The 14,635-nt window shown below is 43.4% G+C and overlaps 1 protein-coding gene and 1 long non-coding RNA gene across 2 annotated transcripts in view; both read left to right on the plus strand.

Moving 5' to 3' along the window:
* The window catches only part of ARSJ (arylsulfatase family member J), a 33,067-nt gene extending 24,954 nt beyond the window's left edge, over nucleotides 1-8,113 (plus strand). The window contains exon 2 of the mRNA XM_079306779.1: nucleotides 5,566-8,113. Coding sequence (XP_079162905.1) covers nucleotides 5,566-6,967 — 1,402 coding nt within the window. The 3' untranslated portion in view covers nucleotides 6,968-8,113. The remainder of the gene's footprint in view (nucleotides 1-5,565) is intronic.
* Nucleotides 8,114-11,404: 3,291 nt separating this feature from the next.
* The window catches only part of LOC306802496, a 31,117-nt gene continuing 27,886 nt past the window's right edge, over nucleotides 11,405-14,635 (plus strand). The window contains exons 1-2 of the long non-coding RNA XR_013774382.1: nucleotides 11,405-11,639; nucleotides 13,428-13,644. This is a non-coding gene — a long non-coding RNA (uncharacterized lncRNA). The remainder of the gene's footprint in view (nucleotides 11,640-13,427; nucleotides 13,645-14,635) is intronic.

Genomic DNA, 14,635 nt, shown 5'->3' on the forward strand with positions numbered 1-14,635 from the left:
GATCAAACAGTAAATAATGTGAGTTAGACTTTTTATGTAAACACTTAGTTTAGAAGTAGATGTTCTTTCTGGTCTGATTTATAAGCACATAAAAATTCAAGGAATACAGGTGAGGATGAAATGAATGTGTTTGTATGTCTGAGTGAACACTTCAGGTTTGATTTGTGTGGGCTGACACAGAGAAAGTCTGTGAAGGTTTGGGGTTTCCATTTAGTTTTTAAATGTATTTTTTTCTCTGATCCATTTATACTCATAACCCTCCTTCCCCCAAAATCCCAAAGTCATAAGCCAGAAGAAAAAATGGTTAAATGATAGATAATGAATGATAGATTCAATATAGAAAATTGTGGTTTTCTGCCACTTTTGAAAGCTGAAATGTGCACTTATATAGTGTAGGTTCTGGGCTCCTTGGGATAGGCTCTGAGCAGACTGTGTTGCCTGAAAACTTTTATGCACATTTAGAAGTGTTTCCCGTGGGATTATCCACAGTTGCCATAGACTGTAAACACTGAAGAAATCAGAGAGATGGGACTTATCTTAACCTGGCCTTCTCCAGAGCAGATACCAAAGGTGCTGCCCTAAGGAGTGCCAAAGTGCTTTGGCTCTCATGGGAGCTTGGCAGCTGGAAGTAAAGTCAAGACTTGTCATCAGTCTCCACATTAGGAAAAAAAATGGAAATAAGAAGGACATTTAGAAAACATTTTGCTTATTGGCTCCAAATTGACTTAATAGCAATGAGAGAGAAGCACTCTGACTTTGATGTCATCAGTGTGAAGGGACCAGGGCTGGCTGATGGCTTGGCAGCAATTCATGTCAGGCTGTGATGGCTTTATTTGCATTTCATTTAAATCAGCTCAGCTCTACCTCTGCCCCAGTGTCTCCTGGTTCAACACCCCTTTTCCAGCTTCACTCTCAGTTTAGTTTTTAAAACCTCAGCATATGCAGCATGAAATATTTAGTTCTTATAGCAGACATTTCTGCTGCAGAGTCATTTTTTGTGATTATTTTTTTCACACTGGTCCATATCCAACATGCCCATGGTCAGGATCTCCCTGCTCTTCAGCAGCTGAGGTGGAAGACTGACAGTAGAAGGGCTCCTGAACTGCTCCTGTTTCCAGGCAAGCACCTTATAGAGCTGAAAACATCTTTGAGATGACTCAGAGTGAACATCCCTGCCCAAAGCAGCACCTTTTTCAAACATGTAGGGTTTGTGGGCCCCATGCAGAATCCTCAGTGCACTATAAAAATGTCTTTGTTGTATCTGGTTTCTCTCACTGGTGATTTGTCCTGCTGGGGACAAATGGAATACTGGGATATTGTTTTTTTTTCCCCCCAGTAACTTGGACCTCTGAGAACTGAGAGCCTCCAGAATCACATATTTCTCTATTTTTTACTCACCTGGAATTCCTCTCTTTTAACTGTTGTGGTTTACAGATAGGTTCAGGTAAGATATCAAAGACTGTTCTTTAGTAACCAGGCTAGAGTTTATTGTTTTTAAAACAGATTTTTTTTTTCAACATATGTGCTATACAAGCATAATAAAAATACATTTTCCACATGTACTAACTAGAACTATGCTAGCAAAAGTTCCTGAAATTGGAAACTTCCAACTGAGCTTCTTTGTTAATCTTCAGTGAGCCTTAAAAGAATCTCAGTTTGAAGACAATTAATTCAGTATTTGAAAATTGTGAGAGCTTGAAATCAATAGTGTTGTACATGCACATTACAAAATTAGAAACATCCCAGCTTCTTCCTCAGTGCAGAACCCACCCTGAAGCTAAGGGGGAAAACACTCAATAGAAAACTCCTCAGGGAAAGATTTTTTCAGGAAAGCTGGTTTGGCCTACATATGTGTGAGGCTGTGTAGGGGATGTGAGGAGTGCCAGGAGAATCTTTCCCTCCACAGACCCTCAGCCCTGCTCTGCTGCAGGGGAACAGCAGTGAAAGTGTGCAAAGATTCTGTCACTGCAGATGAAAACTGCTGAGGGCATCAGAAGGGGAAAGTGAAGCCTCCCAGTGTTCACACATTCCTCAAGCTCAGGTCTCACTGGCTTCAGTGTGCCTGTGGTGATTTTCATCCATAACATTCCAGCACTTCCATGTGCAGTTGCCCTTCAGCAACTTAATGGTCATTGCACCTTGGGGCTGGAGGTGGGAGTGCTGTGAAAGCCACTGCCTGAGCTTTGTGTCTAAATTAAAACAGGAAAGGAGCTCGTGTTGGAAAGGGATGTCATGAGCTCATACTCAGGAGGGAGGATTTATTTGCTTATTTATTTATTTTAAGAACCCTCTGAAATATTTCTGTTGCATCTGAGAAGCAAAGGGCTGTGAAGTCATCAGGATGATCCCAGAGGGAAGCCATTGCTTTAAAGTTCCCCCTACAAACAAGAAAACAGCTCAGTGTGTCAGTGAGCCAGCACTGAGCATCTGCCTTGGCTGCAACACTTATCACAGTGGGTTTACTGTGAACATCTGAACAACACACCAGGGAAACAAAAACAAGAGTAGAAAATGCACAAGGAGCCATCCCTCTATGGTGAGGAGAAATTAATTTTCAATATGTGTCTTATTAGCTGAACATTTTGTACAAATTTTACTTAGTTCCTCGTTCTGCAAATTGCAAATTTCAGGTATTCCAAAGGAAACACCTATGATCCAGAATGTCAGAGGAGTAGGGAGAAGGAGAGCATAGCACATGCATGTAAAGTATTCCCAGGTCTTGAGCCCCTACTCTTTATAGCTCTCAGCAGTTAATGTCCTACATGTAAATAATGCCCATGAAGGCCAAAGTCCAAAAAACAATGGAATTAGATTCTGTGGCCTGTCAGCATTTGCTTAGATTTGACTGGTTACTACTGCTGAAATTCTAATAATGAATTCCAGACTATTCACAGTCCCAACTTGCTTTCTGCATTTGGGATTAAATTCAACCAATTTATTCTAAAAAAATGGGAGCCATGAAATCTCTAAGATGTATCTCACAGACATTTCATGGCAGTTGGTGAGCTCATGACTTCATGTGCTACAGAACACCCCCAAAATCAGCATCTCCCTCTTAATCCCTTTATGTTTTCCCGGTTCAGGTTTGTTTTTTTTCCTGTCACGCAGTCTAGAAACAGTTTCAAAACATTTGTTTTGAGTCACTTTTCCTATTGCTATTAATGCCATTTGCTTCCATATCATCACTGCCTTTTGCTCAGACTACTTTGTTTTTCTATGAGTGCCCTGCAAGTCCTTTGAAAATGAAATACTTTCACTGAAAAAGTAATGTTGGCACATAATGGATCAATTAGAAAGGCATGTGGTGAAGGAAAGTGAATAAATCCTGACCATTTTTGTCATAGTGAGCAGTCTTCTCGTAATCAGAGGTTGATATTTCTTTGAAGCATTTTTACACTTGAAATATTTTGACTTAAAATGCATTGGTTTGCAGATTTCTTTTTTACACATTTGAGTGTAAAAATGTGTCTCTTTGTCCCTGTGTCTGTAGGTATGTTCTGAAGCACAGCCATGCCAGAAATAGCACACAGACACACACACATCTGGGAAACACACCAAAGTCTCCTGCAAAGAGGCAGCAGCAGGGAATATATGTGCATATAGAGATGGATGTATGTTATATGTGCATTGTTAGCAGCATATTGAATAACTTCCTGAGGGCACTGCTGGAACAAGATGCAGTGCTGAGTGCCTGTATGACTGAGGCTGATTCTTGCTGGTTTTTGGTTCAATATTTGTCAAATCAACAGTGTAGGAATTTCATGCTTGGATCTCTAGTTGAAAAACCCTCGCTGGGGAGTCTGCCTGGTGTTTTAGGAATTCTTGATGGGAATTAACATTCTGTGACTGTCATGCTTTCTGTGTAGGCATTGCCTGCAATAGGCAAATTGGTCTGCAGTGTTTTGCAGATCCTGTGGCCTGTTCCCCTCAGTTTTCAGAGGAGAAGGGTGGTAGAAGGATCCTGATCAGAACAGGGTCCCTTGAGAGAAAACTCTAACTTCCAGCAAAATTAGCTTAATACAGAGAAACTGCCCACCTGAGATTGGGGAGTGACCTTGTGATCAGAGTTAAGAAAGCAGAAACTATTAGCCAAAATAGCTGAGTGGGGACAAGGACTTTTCCAGTTGGATCAAAAAAATGGGAATTTACTGAAAGGATTTAATAAGATTGAGGAAAGAGAAGAGGAAGGAAATGAAATGCCTTGTGGACATAGTTCCCTAAGGAGTCCCAAAGATGGAATGAGCTTAAGCATGGGGCACTGCATGGCTTTCCTGGTTATAGTTTACCTGTTTTAAGAGGAGAATATTGCAGCTGAGCCATGGGAAGGATGTGGGACTTGTGTGTGTGTGACATTTCTTCTACAGAAGTGAAGTGTAGATCCCAGAAACCCATAATTTTCAGGGTGTGTTTTAACTCTCTCCTGCAGCATCTCCCACATTGTCAGCAGCAGCCTGTGAGTTTGGGGACAATTGGTGGCAGGGCTCCATGTCCCCAGCCCAGTCCCAGAGACAATGCTGTGCAGAGGGGCCGGGGGCAGAGCACAGCAGCAGCTCTGCAGCACGCTGGGCCCAGAGCAGCACAACACCCAGAGCTTCTGCAGGCAGTTAGTGAGAGCAGAGCTTCTGGTTCTGGGGAAATGAGCTCCAGAACGAGATGGGAGTTACACAATCCACACTCATTGCCAGCCACTAAACACAGCTATGGCGCCTTCGAAGGTCTTGGCCAGGAAGCCCTGGGGAAAGCAGGCTTTAAGTTATTTATGGACAGGCAGAGCCTAATGGTTTTCATTTTCTAGATAGCTCTGGAGGCCAATCAGATTGGCAACACCAGCAGAATGTGACAAGAAGCCCCAGCTCCTGCTACCACAAATTAATAAAAACTGGTTTAGGGGGAGATGTGCAGTATTGGTGGACCTGGCTGTGCTCTGCATGGCTGAGAGTTGAACCTATTCTCACAGCCAGAGAGAAGTTGTCTTTGGTCTACTATCTGCTGTTACATTCTCTTTTTTAGTGTCAAACTGATAGAAATATATTTGCCCTTGATTTTTGATTCTTACTGCTGCCTGTGCTGGATTAATTTTCTCATCATATGGAGGCCATATGTATTCTTTACACATAGCCTGTAGTGCACTGCAGAATTTATTATCCCATCCTTCAAACACACTGCTCTTACATGCTCAAAGCCCAGCATTTTTATATGCTGTAGATACGTTCACCACTAGCGAATTACGAGGCACTGTAAAAATTGTATTTATCCACATAATTTTCTATAGTCATTGTTAAATAGAGACATGTGGAGGAAAGAAAGGTGCCTCAAAGTGCTTGTGCTCCTGTAGATATTTTGAGTAGCTCAGGTCATGGAGGGAAAGGTTTCATCCCGCAGTGAGGTGAGGACAGGTGTGATAGTGTGACTGAGCTGGTTTTTGAAAGCAGCACACACAGGCACTCTGAAATATTTCCAGAGAAGGCTGTGGCATGCATAGGGATCTTTTCTGTTAGGATTATGGAATTCATACACCTGAGCATTTCCTCCACCAGCCTGATGCCTGTCTCCTCCCACCTCCAGGTACCAGATCCACACGGGACTGCAGCACTCCATCATCCGGCCGACGCAGCCCAACTGCTTACCTCTGGATAACGTCACGCTACCTCAGAAGCTGAAGGAGGTCGGGTACTCCACACACATGGTGGGCAAGTGGCACCTGGGCTTCTACCGCAGGGAGTGCATGCCCACGCAGAGGGGCTTCGACTCCTTCTTCGGCTCGCTCCTGGGCAGCGGCGACTACTACACGCACTTCAAGTGCGACAGCCCCGGCATCTGCGGCTACGACCTGTACGAGAACGACAACGCCGCCTGGGACCACGACAACGGCATCTACTCCACGCAGATGTACACGCAGAAAGTGCAGCAGATCCTGGCTTCTCATGACCCCAGGAAACCCATATTCCTGTATATTGCCTACCAAGCTGTCCATTCGCCCCTTCAGGCGCCGGGCAGGTATTTTGAACATTACCGCTCGATAAACAACATCAACAGGCGGCGGTACGCAGCCATGCTGGCCTGCTTGGATGAGGCCATCCACAACGTGACCCTCGCTCTAAGGAAGTATGGCTACTACGAGAACAGCATCATCATTTATTCTTCCGACAACGGTGGGCAGCCGATGGCCGGAGGCAGTAACTGGCCCCTCCGAGGAAGCAAAGGCACCTATTGGGAAGGAGGTATCCGCGCCGTCGGGTTTGTGCACAGCCCGCTCCTGAAAAACAAAGGGTCTGTGTGCAAGGAGCTGGTGCACATCACAGACTGGTTCCCCACGCTGATCACGCTGGCGGAGGGGCAGATCGATGAAGACATCCAGCTGGACGGCTACGACGTGTGGGAGACCATCAGCGAGGGCAGGCGCTCCCCGCGCGTGGACATCCTGCACAACATCGACCCCATCTACACCAAGGCCAAGAACGGCTCCTGGGCCGCCGGCTATGGGATCTGGAACACCGCCATCCAGTCTGCCATCAGGGTGAATCACTGGAAGCTGCTGACGGGAAACCCGGGTTACAGCGACTGGGTGCCCCCGCAGGCCTTCAGCAACGCGGGGCCCAACCGCTGGCACAACGAGCGCGTCTCCTGGTCAGCCGGCAAAACCGTGTGGCTCTTCAACATCACGGCCGACCCCTACGAGCGCGTGGACCTGTCTGCCAGGCACCCGGACGTGGTGAAGCAGCTGCTGCGGAGGCTCTCGCAGTTCAACAGGACCGCCGTGCCCGTCCGCTACCCGCCCAAGGACCCCCGCAGCAACCCCAAGCTCAACGGAGGAGTCTGGGGGCCCTGGTTTAAGGAGGACGACAAGAAAAAGAAACCAGACAAGAGCAAAGGTGCCAATAAGCAGAAGAAGAACAAGAACAAGAAGAAAGCAAATCGGAAAAAGGGGCAGTCGTTTCACTGCCGGTCACGTCTTGCTGGTGGGTAAACTGTAGGCAGCCCCTTGGCCAGACCGGGCCAGCCTGGCCCCGCTTCTTGAACTTCTGATGGAATAGACTAGAAATGCCAGTTCTGCACTATGGATGAAAGTTGTCATCTTTTAATTTTTGTCTCTGATTTCACCAGCACAAGATACCTTAGCACTCTGAGTGGCCATGTGACACTTTCTCCTCCACAGGATGAGTGGTCCTCACCCTTCCCCAGACACATTCCAGATAACAGCAGCGATAGCATCTTGTTTCAGGAAACTTAGCTTTGATGGACAAATGGTGGTTCCTTGCCTTAGTTAGCTGGAATCTTTGGAGAGCATGGAGATGTTAATGGCAGATGTTCTCAAACTGACAGATGGTTCAGAGGGAGAAAGGAGAAACAACACGAGAACCTCTGTGGGCCAGTAAGTGTTAGTCATCAACCTCTGACATGTTTTGATACAACACAGCAAAAACTGAAGCCATCGGGGAGCTTTGTACAGGTGCTGGGGAGGGGGGCATGATAGGAGGAAAGCTGCTTTAAATTAGACTTTGTCCATCTTAAATAAATCTGAAATATTTTTAACATTTCCTAGGTGTGCTGAGCTCCCCCCACTTGCAGTAAAACACATGACCAATGAGCACACGCCACGTGTAATTTATTATAGGCATGGACACAAACTCCAAATTGCCAAAGTGAATGTAGTATTTAAACAATCTAAAATAACTATACAACAGTATGTAAATGATGTAATTTATTTTACAGCACAATCCTTATTTCTCTTCCATTAAAACTTCCTCGCTGGTGCAAGGTACAACTGTGGGTGCCAGGATTTTTTGGGTTCTTTTAACATTGACTTTTAAAATTTTATTTCCACCCTGTCATTCAGAGTTTATTTAACAGATTCATATCCTCAGAGTACTGTAAGCCAAGGAAATACTGTATACACTGCTAGGATGAGGAAGGAGAGCAATTCAGGTGCGTCACTGCATTATATTTTTGCCTTCAGTGGTTTTGAATGTAACAAAGGGTTTATTTAATTTAGGAGTCCCATGAATATTGTTCAGTTTCTGTACAGAAGCTAGGCCATCTTGATGTTCGGGGGGAAAATTCTACTTTAAACCTTTTATTTATGTACCTATTAAAATAGTTTATTTTTATGGCATTCATAAAAGCAGTCTGCCTCTTTTTTGCATCCAAGATAGCAATTCTGGCCTTGTTTGTTTTAAACAAACTCAAGTAAGCTGTTTCATTACTATTTGGTGAGGTGGATGTTTTATGACATTTTCCTTCTGAAACAGAATTTCTTCTCCCAATGCATATATCATTTGAGACATGCTTCAAAGTTTGCCCTTTTCCAAGGTGTCTCCATGGATGATGGATGCAGGGACTGGCTGCACATTCGTGGTGATCTGTGGTAATTGATAAAATGCACACACGCATATAAGCTTCAAGATGAATTATGTTAAGTAAAATTGATGATTCAATTGTTGAATGACTATAATGAATTTTGGTAAAATTTCAGATAAGCCTGCTTTTCAACAGTGTGTCACTTAACTCAGAAATTATATTAATATAAATGGATTATGGTTAAAAAATTGAGTATTCCTAAAATCAGTGCACACAGAAATCCGATTGAAATACAGCTGTCCAGCACTCCAGCAACCCCTGACTTTTTTCAAAAGGCAGCTAACTTCAGGTGCATACTGCCAAAGCCCAGCAGATTGCATGCTTAAAGCTGTCAAGCAGAATAAAACTGCCATTAACAAAGTACAGAAACTAGTCAGGCAGCTCTTAGAGTTTCTGTAATGAATATACTAGAAGGACACAGAAATGGACTTGGAAAAGTGCATATAAATAATAATTATAAAATGATGGTGTGTATCTGCATAAGTGTTTAATATTGTCACTGTTATTTTTCATGCTGTGGGTGACTAATTAATTCCTTAGAAATCTGTCTAGCTTCACATCCACACAATTCAGTGAGTAATCAGGAACTTGGATGTTCTCTAAATTCTCACTTTTTAAAAAAATGTGCCATTGATGTCCTTAAAAGAAATAACATATTGAGATAATGTACTCCAAAATGTGATCTATAGAATTCATATCTTGGAGAAGATGCATTTAATTTTCCAAGGTAATTTTTAAAAATCAAAAATTAGGTGTATCAGTTAAACTATATATAGAGAGACTAAGATATTTTAATTTATTTTGTCATAATAGTAGCAAGGCAGTGTGATAGAGTGTTATCTTCATAGAATTAATTATTGCCCTTTTCCCTGAAAGTTTTATGGTGCCTTTGGCTTTCATTGGACCAAAGCAGCCAGAGAACATTATTCTCTGTCAACATTTTATTCTATATTTATATATATCTGTTCTCTCTCAGGCAGAATGGGAGTCCTTGAAAATGCAAGGTGAACAGGTGAAACCAGTGCAAGGCAGAACAGTGGATCAGTTTCCAGTGTGTTAAATAAATGTGCCACAAGAGTAAGTGCTCACAGAGTACACAGTGGGAGTGCATTTCCAATGAATTTGATATTTTGATCTAGTAGAGGGCAAAAGTTGGCTTTAGAGTGGGGAAGAAAATAGCCACAATTACCTTCATTCCAGAATTTTTTGCTGGAATGCTCCTGATGTGAAAATACCCTCTCTACTCTCACACACCACTTGTTTTCTCACTGCAGTGGCACAGCAGTCTCTGGTTCATGGGGATGCTGCTCAGCTCTCAAACCCCACTCTCTGTTTGCTGAGCTCTCAGTAGCTCATAGACTGTCCCAGCAGGATTTCACAGCTTGTTTACATCTGCAGATATGTTACATGCCCAATCCCAGGGAAGGTTTGATAGCTAAACTCTGGAAAAGAGGCCTGGAGAAAGGCTGGGCAGGGGGCAGGCAGTGAGGAGCATTTACTCATGATTTTTAAAGTTGTCCCAAGCTTTTTCCACACTCTGTGTGGGCACAAAGAAAAGGCAGGTTGGATACTGACTCTTATCTGGTCTTAGTGACAACCACACCTTCACAGGACCAGCCTGTTCTTCAGAAGAGTGCTGTCTTTTCCAAGTTTTCTCCATTTTATTTTAAAGCTCTCCACAAATAATTTTCTAATGGTAAGATAATTTTTACATCATCAGTGACTTTTAAAGTTTTATTACCAATAGTACCATTACTGTTATTATTATTGTTGTGTTGTTATTTAGCTTGACATAAATTTGGAGACAAAAACACTCTTCCACAGCTACAGGTAAAGAGGAGTGGAGGCAGTGCCAGGAATGGTGAGTAAACCAGAACTGTCAGTCTTTCCCTGGGGGTCATGCTGGGAGATAGGAGGGGATGACCCTGCGGTTCCAGGCTTGCAAACTTTAGAGCATGAGGGCACAAAGAGCTACTTGGCAAATTTTAAACACCACCCCAAGTAAAGCACTTCACAAACTTGAACTTGGTAAACTTTAACTTAGCCAAACTTTAACTTATCCAGACACAACAGAGCACTTACTAAAGCATTGCCTGGAATCTTTTAGTTTGGTGTACAATGTATTTTGAAAAGAAGGTAGGAGAAAAGAGAGGAAGGAGAAGGAGAAAGGTGTGTAGGCAACACCCTGGGCTGCAGGTGCGGTGAGCCTGTGAACCCATGGCAGGGCAGCCTCAGAGCTCGGGCCTGTGCTTTGCCTGCTGCGCTGCCCTGGGGCTGCCCGGGCTCAGCTGCGCCCTGAGGGACAGACGGCGCCATTTTGGGTGAGGGGAACAGACCGACATGAGGGGTGAGAGTGGGGAGATGGGGGTGACGGTGCCATTTTGGGTGAGGGGGAGAGACCGACATGAGGGGTAAGAGTGGGGAGATGGAGGTGTCGGTGCCATTTTGGGTGAGGGGGAGAGACCGACATGAGGGGTAGGGGTGGGGAGATGGGGGTGATGGCGCCATTTGGGGTGAGGGGGAGAGTCCGACATGAGGGGTAAGAGTGGGGAGATGGAGGTGTCGGTGCCATTTTGGGTGAGAGGGACAATCTGACATGTGGGGTAAGAGTGGGGGAGATGGAGGTGTCGGCACCATTTTGGGTGAGAACATGAGAGGGAAACAGAAACAGTCCGACGTGTTGTGTCAGGCTGTGGGGTCACTCCCCCATTTTGGGTAAGGGCATGGTTCACTCAGCTATTTTGTGGCAGCCCATGGGATCACTCTGCCATTTTGTGTCAGGCTGTGAGATGACTCATTTTGTCTCAGCCCATGCATCACTCCATTATTTTGTGTGAGTCTATGGATCATGGCACCATTTTGCAGCAGCCTGTGGGATCACTCCACCATTTTGTGTTGGCTCATAGTTCGTGCCGCCATTTTGTGTCAGGCCATGAGGTCACTCCGCCATTTTGTGTCAGATACTAAATCCCTCCCAGGGGTGTTCTACTCTTCAATGCAAATGGGGGTGCTGGATGTCCCAGGTTCTCTGAATGCATTTCAGGAAATCTCAGAGAAAAGAAAGAAATAAAGGAACTTACTTTTAGTCTGTTTTATATGATTTTTTTTCTTTAAGGAGATCTCTGAGGAAAGAGCTGTTCCTGTGCTGGCTGTAGATGTGCACTATCCCAAGTAGTGGAAGAAGTACCTACCTGTTGGTTTTCAGCTCCCAGATTACTGCAGGTTCCTTTTGTCATCTGCCTTTAAACCCAGTGAATATTCATCAGCAATGTTGAGGCAAAGTGAGTAAAATCTGGTTTACTTCATACTACAGGCACTGTTAATTACACTACCAATGTTAGGTGTGTTTGTCCATAAGATAACATTAGCTCAGAAAAAGACACTGGGACATACAATGTGCCTGTTTGCTATTGATTTAATGAACTGTAGTCTTGACACAGCAGGAACATTTCTGTTGCCATTCTCCATCTTTTATTTTCTCCTTTCCAAGAACAGGCAGAGAATGTGTAATCCCATAGGGAAAAGAGAGTGTAATATTTAATTTACCAGTTAAATAACACAAGCTCCACTTCAACATTCCATTCTGTTCAGAGGAATACACAATAATGTACATGATTTCCTTTCTGCAGATCATAAGTCAAGGTCTTGATGAAGTGGAGGATTTGTGTCAGAGACAAGCCAATGTGAAAATACAAAAATGCTCTTTTCCTGCATTATGTTTCCTGTTTTTGTCTCTGCCAAGCAAGCTAATAACAACAAATACAGATAGCCACATGAAAGAAGATATAATTAAGTATCTGAATTTGAATTAATGGTGCAACAAAAGTATAATCCATGATATGGTTTAAAGTTATTTCATAAATTCCATTTTTTTCAGGTATAATCAGGGCAAGATTACTGAAGTTTAGCTTGTGACTGAAGTAACAGAACTGATTAACAACTGTTATTGTGAATTTCCATAATGAGGGGAGAGCAGGGTCCTGAAATGTCATGCCTGAAAAATTCTTTTTTATAATTCCTTTTAAACATCAGTGTTTACATCAGTAAAAGTCAAGTATTTAATCACCTGAAATCAGCCCAGGCCATGACGTTTGTTGTCATTCCCTAGATTTGCTTCAAAAGATCACTTTTGAGCATTCCTTGGCAAAGGTGTATTTATTCCTGATTAATGGAGCTTGCTTCTGCTAGTGAAGCTGAGCCAGCATGGAACAGCAGGAGAAAGTCAAAGCCTTACTCAGAGTAGGAATGGTTCTACATCAGCAGAGTGCAGGGCATAGTTTGGAAATGGACATCACTGGTGCCAGAATATCTGTGTGGATTTCCCAAAATCCAAAGCAAGAGACTAATTCCTTTTAGATAACCAAGCATTTGTGGTTTTTTAAGATGAATGGAATGGAGGGAATGGCCTGTGGAGGGGAAGGGGGCTCTGTGGGAAGAGGAAGAGCACCGAGCTGGGACTGCTGTCAGACTTTGAATGAAGAAACTGCAAATTGCTTAAGAGGAGCATTTGGGACAGTGAAGTGTATGCCATTAAAGAAATGCTTCATATATCATAATCTAATTTTCCTCTAAAGACATACAACCTTCAAAGCTCTGAATATTGGCAGAACTTGAAGTGCATAACTAGTAATGTCTTACCTTTGGGCAACATGCTAGTGTTTTTCTCTCACAGCATACTTTTTTACAGTAATTGGTTCCAGTTTTATTTTGGCTTTCATCAGCAGATTCCATTACATTTTGTCACTTTGAATGGAGGGAATATAGTTAGTGTTGATAAAAAGCATACTGGGTTGGTGTTGTTTATCTTTACCAAATTGTTCAGTCTCCCAAGTGACCCCTAAGCAATTTCTTAGGAGACCCATTTCTAATGAACCTAAATAATTGATCTCTTATTACTATGTGGCTGTGGAGAATTTAAAAGAAATCCACAAAGAAGGATTTGAAAAAGTACAGAGGGAGCACACAGCTCTGGCCTTCAGCCCAGGTGACTTCAGTATCTTTTGTCTTTGAATGTGATGTCTTTGAGATTTTTACTGCTGCTAAGATTTTTTTTCTCTTCTCTTTGCAAGGAAAAAGGCTGCATGATTAATTCTGCTTTCAACACTGGATGTGAAAGTTTGCTTAGAAGGCCCCTGTGTGGAATGGCAGCAGAGAAAAGCAAGAAGTGCCTGCTTTTTGTGAGGAGGAACACACTGTGCTGCTTTCCCTGCCACAGCCACAGAGCCCTCACCAGCAGCCATTCAGCTCCTTAGCCTGTGAGTGTGCCAAGATTCAGAGTTATCCCAGGTAATGAGTGAGTTTGGAGGAAGTGGTACCCTTTGTGGTTCCTGTCTTTCTTTCCCATCCTTTTCTGACCCTACAGCCTGACTGAACTTGTGGGATGCTTGCACTGGAATCAGTGGAAAATTCTCAGCAGGCTGAGATCCCACTGACCAGAGGCCTGCATGAGGACCTGTACTAGCAGACAGTCCTTGAAATCCAGGTGGAGTCGTGTCTTTCCAGTGTTAGCTGTGGTTGTTCCTCAGAGGCACACAGGAAACATTTCCTATATAATAATCCTAAATTCATGAGCATGCAATAACCATTCTCACTGTCCTGCCTGCTTACTCAAGTCCTTCTGAAACACACAGTGTCTTCCCAAAAGCACGGGTTTCAGGTTGCCATTTCTTATCCTTGTCTTCAATTCCCATTTCATGCTCAAAGCCAGGAAATTCCATTTGACTAGAAGGTAGCTGTTTCTTGAACTAACATGAACAAAAGCATACCGTTCTTAGTTCAAAAAAATATGAAAAATCCATTGCTTCCCATTGTAAATCTCTTGCAGTAGTTAATAGCTGAGTTAGAGGTATAAATTCCTTCTTTCTAGTTTGATTTTTGGTCTGGCTACAGATTTCAGCTTGATGTTATTTTTATCCACAAGACAGAGTCCTTTGGCACCTGGTGTTTTGCTCATGATTGTACATCTGTATTCCAACCTTGAATATTTTTTTTAGAAGCTGAACATATTGGCTCCATAGAGTCTAATCATTTTATGGCACTTTCTCCAGTTTCCAAGTAGGGGCTGAAATTTTTTTGCACACTTTCTCCAGATTTTCAGTATACTGTAGAAAATGTGTACATCAAGAGTAAACAAAATATTCTATTATTAGTGTCCTTCAAATGATGTACAGCAATATTGCCTCCTGAGGAGGAAGCCCTGTGGGCTGCATTGAGCCTAGAGCATCCCCTGCTGCTCTGGGCTTGGGATGGCACTCCCAGGCAGGGAACTGCTCTGGAG

This window comes from Erithacus rubecula (genome assembly GCF_903797595.1).
Source record: "Erithacus rubecula genome assembly, chromosome: 5".
In the NCBI taxonomy this organism is placed as follows: domain Eukaryota; kingdom Metazoa; phylum Chordata; class Aves; order Passeriformes; family Muscicapidae; genus Erithacus; species Erithacus rubecula.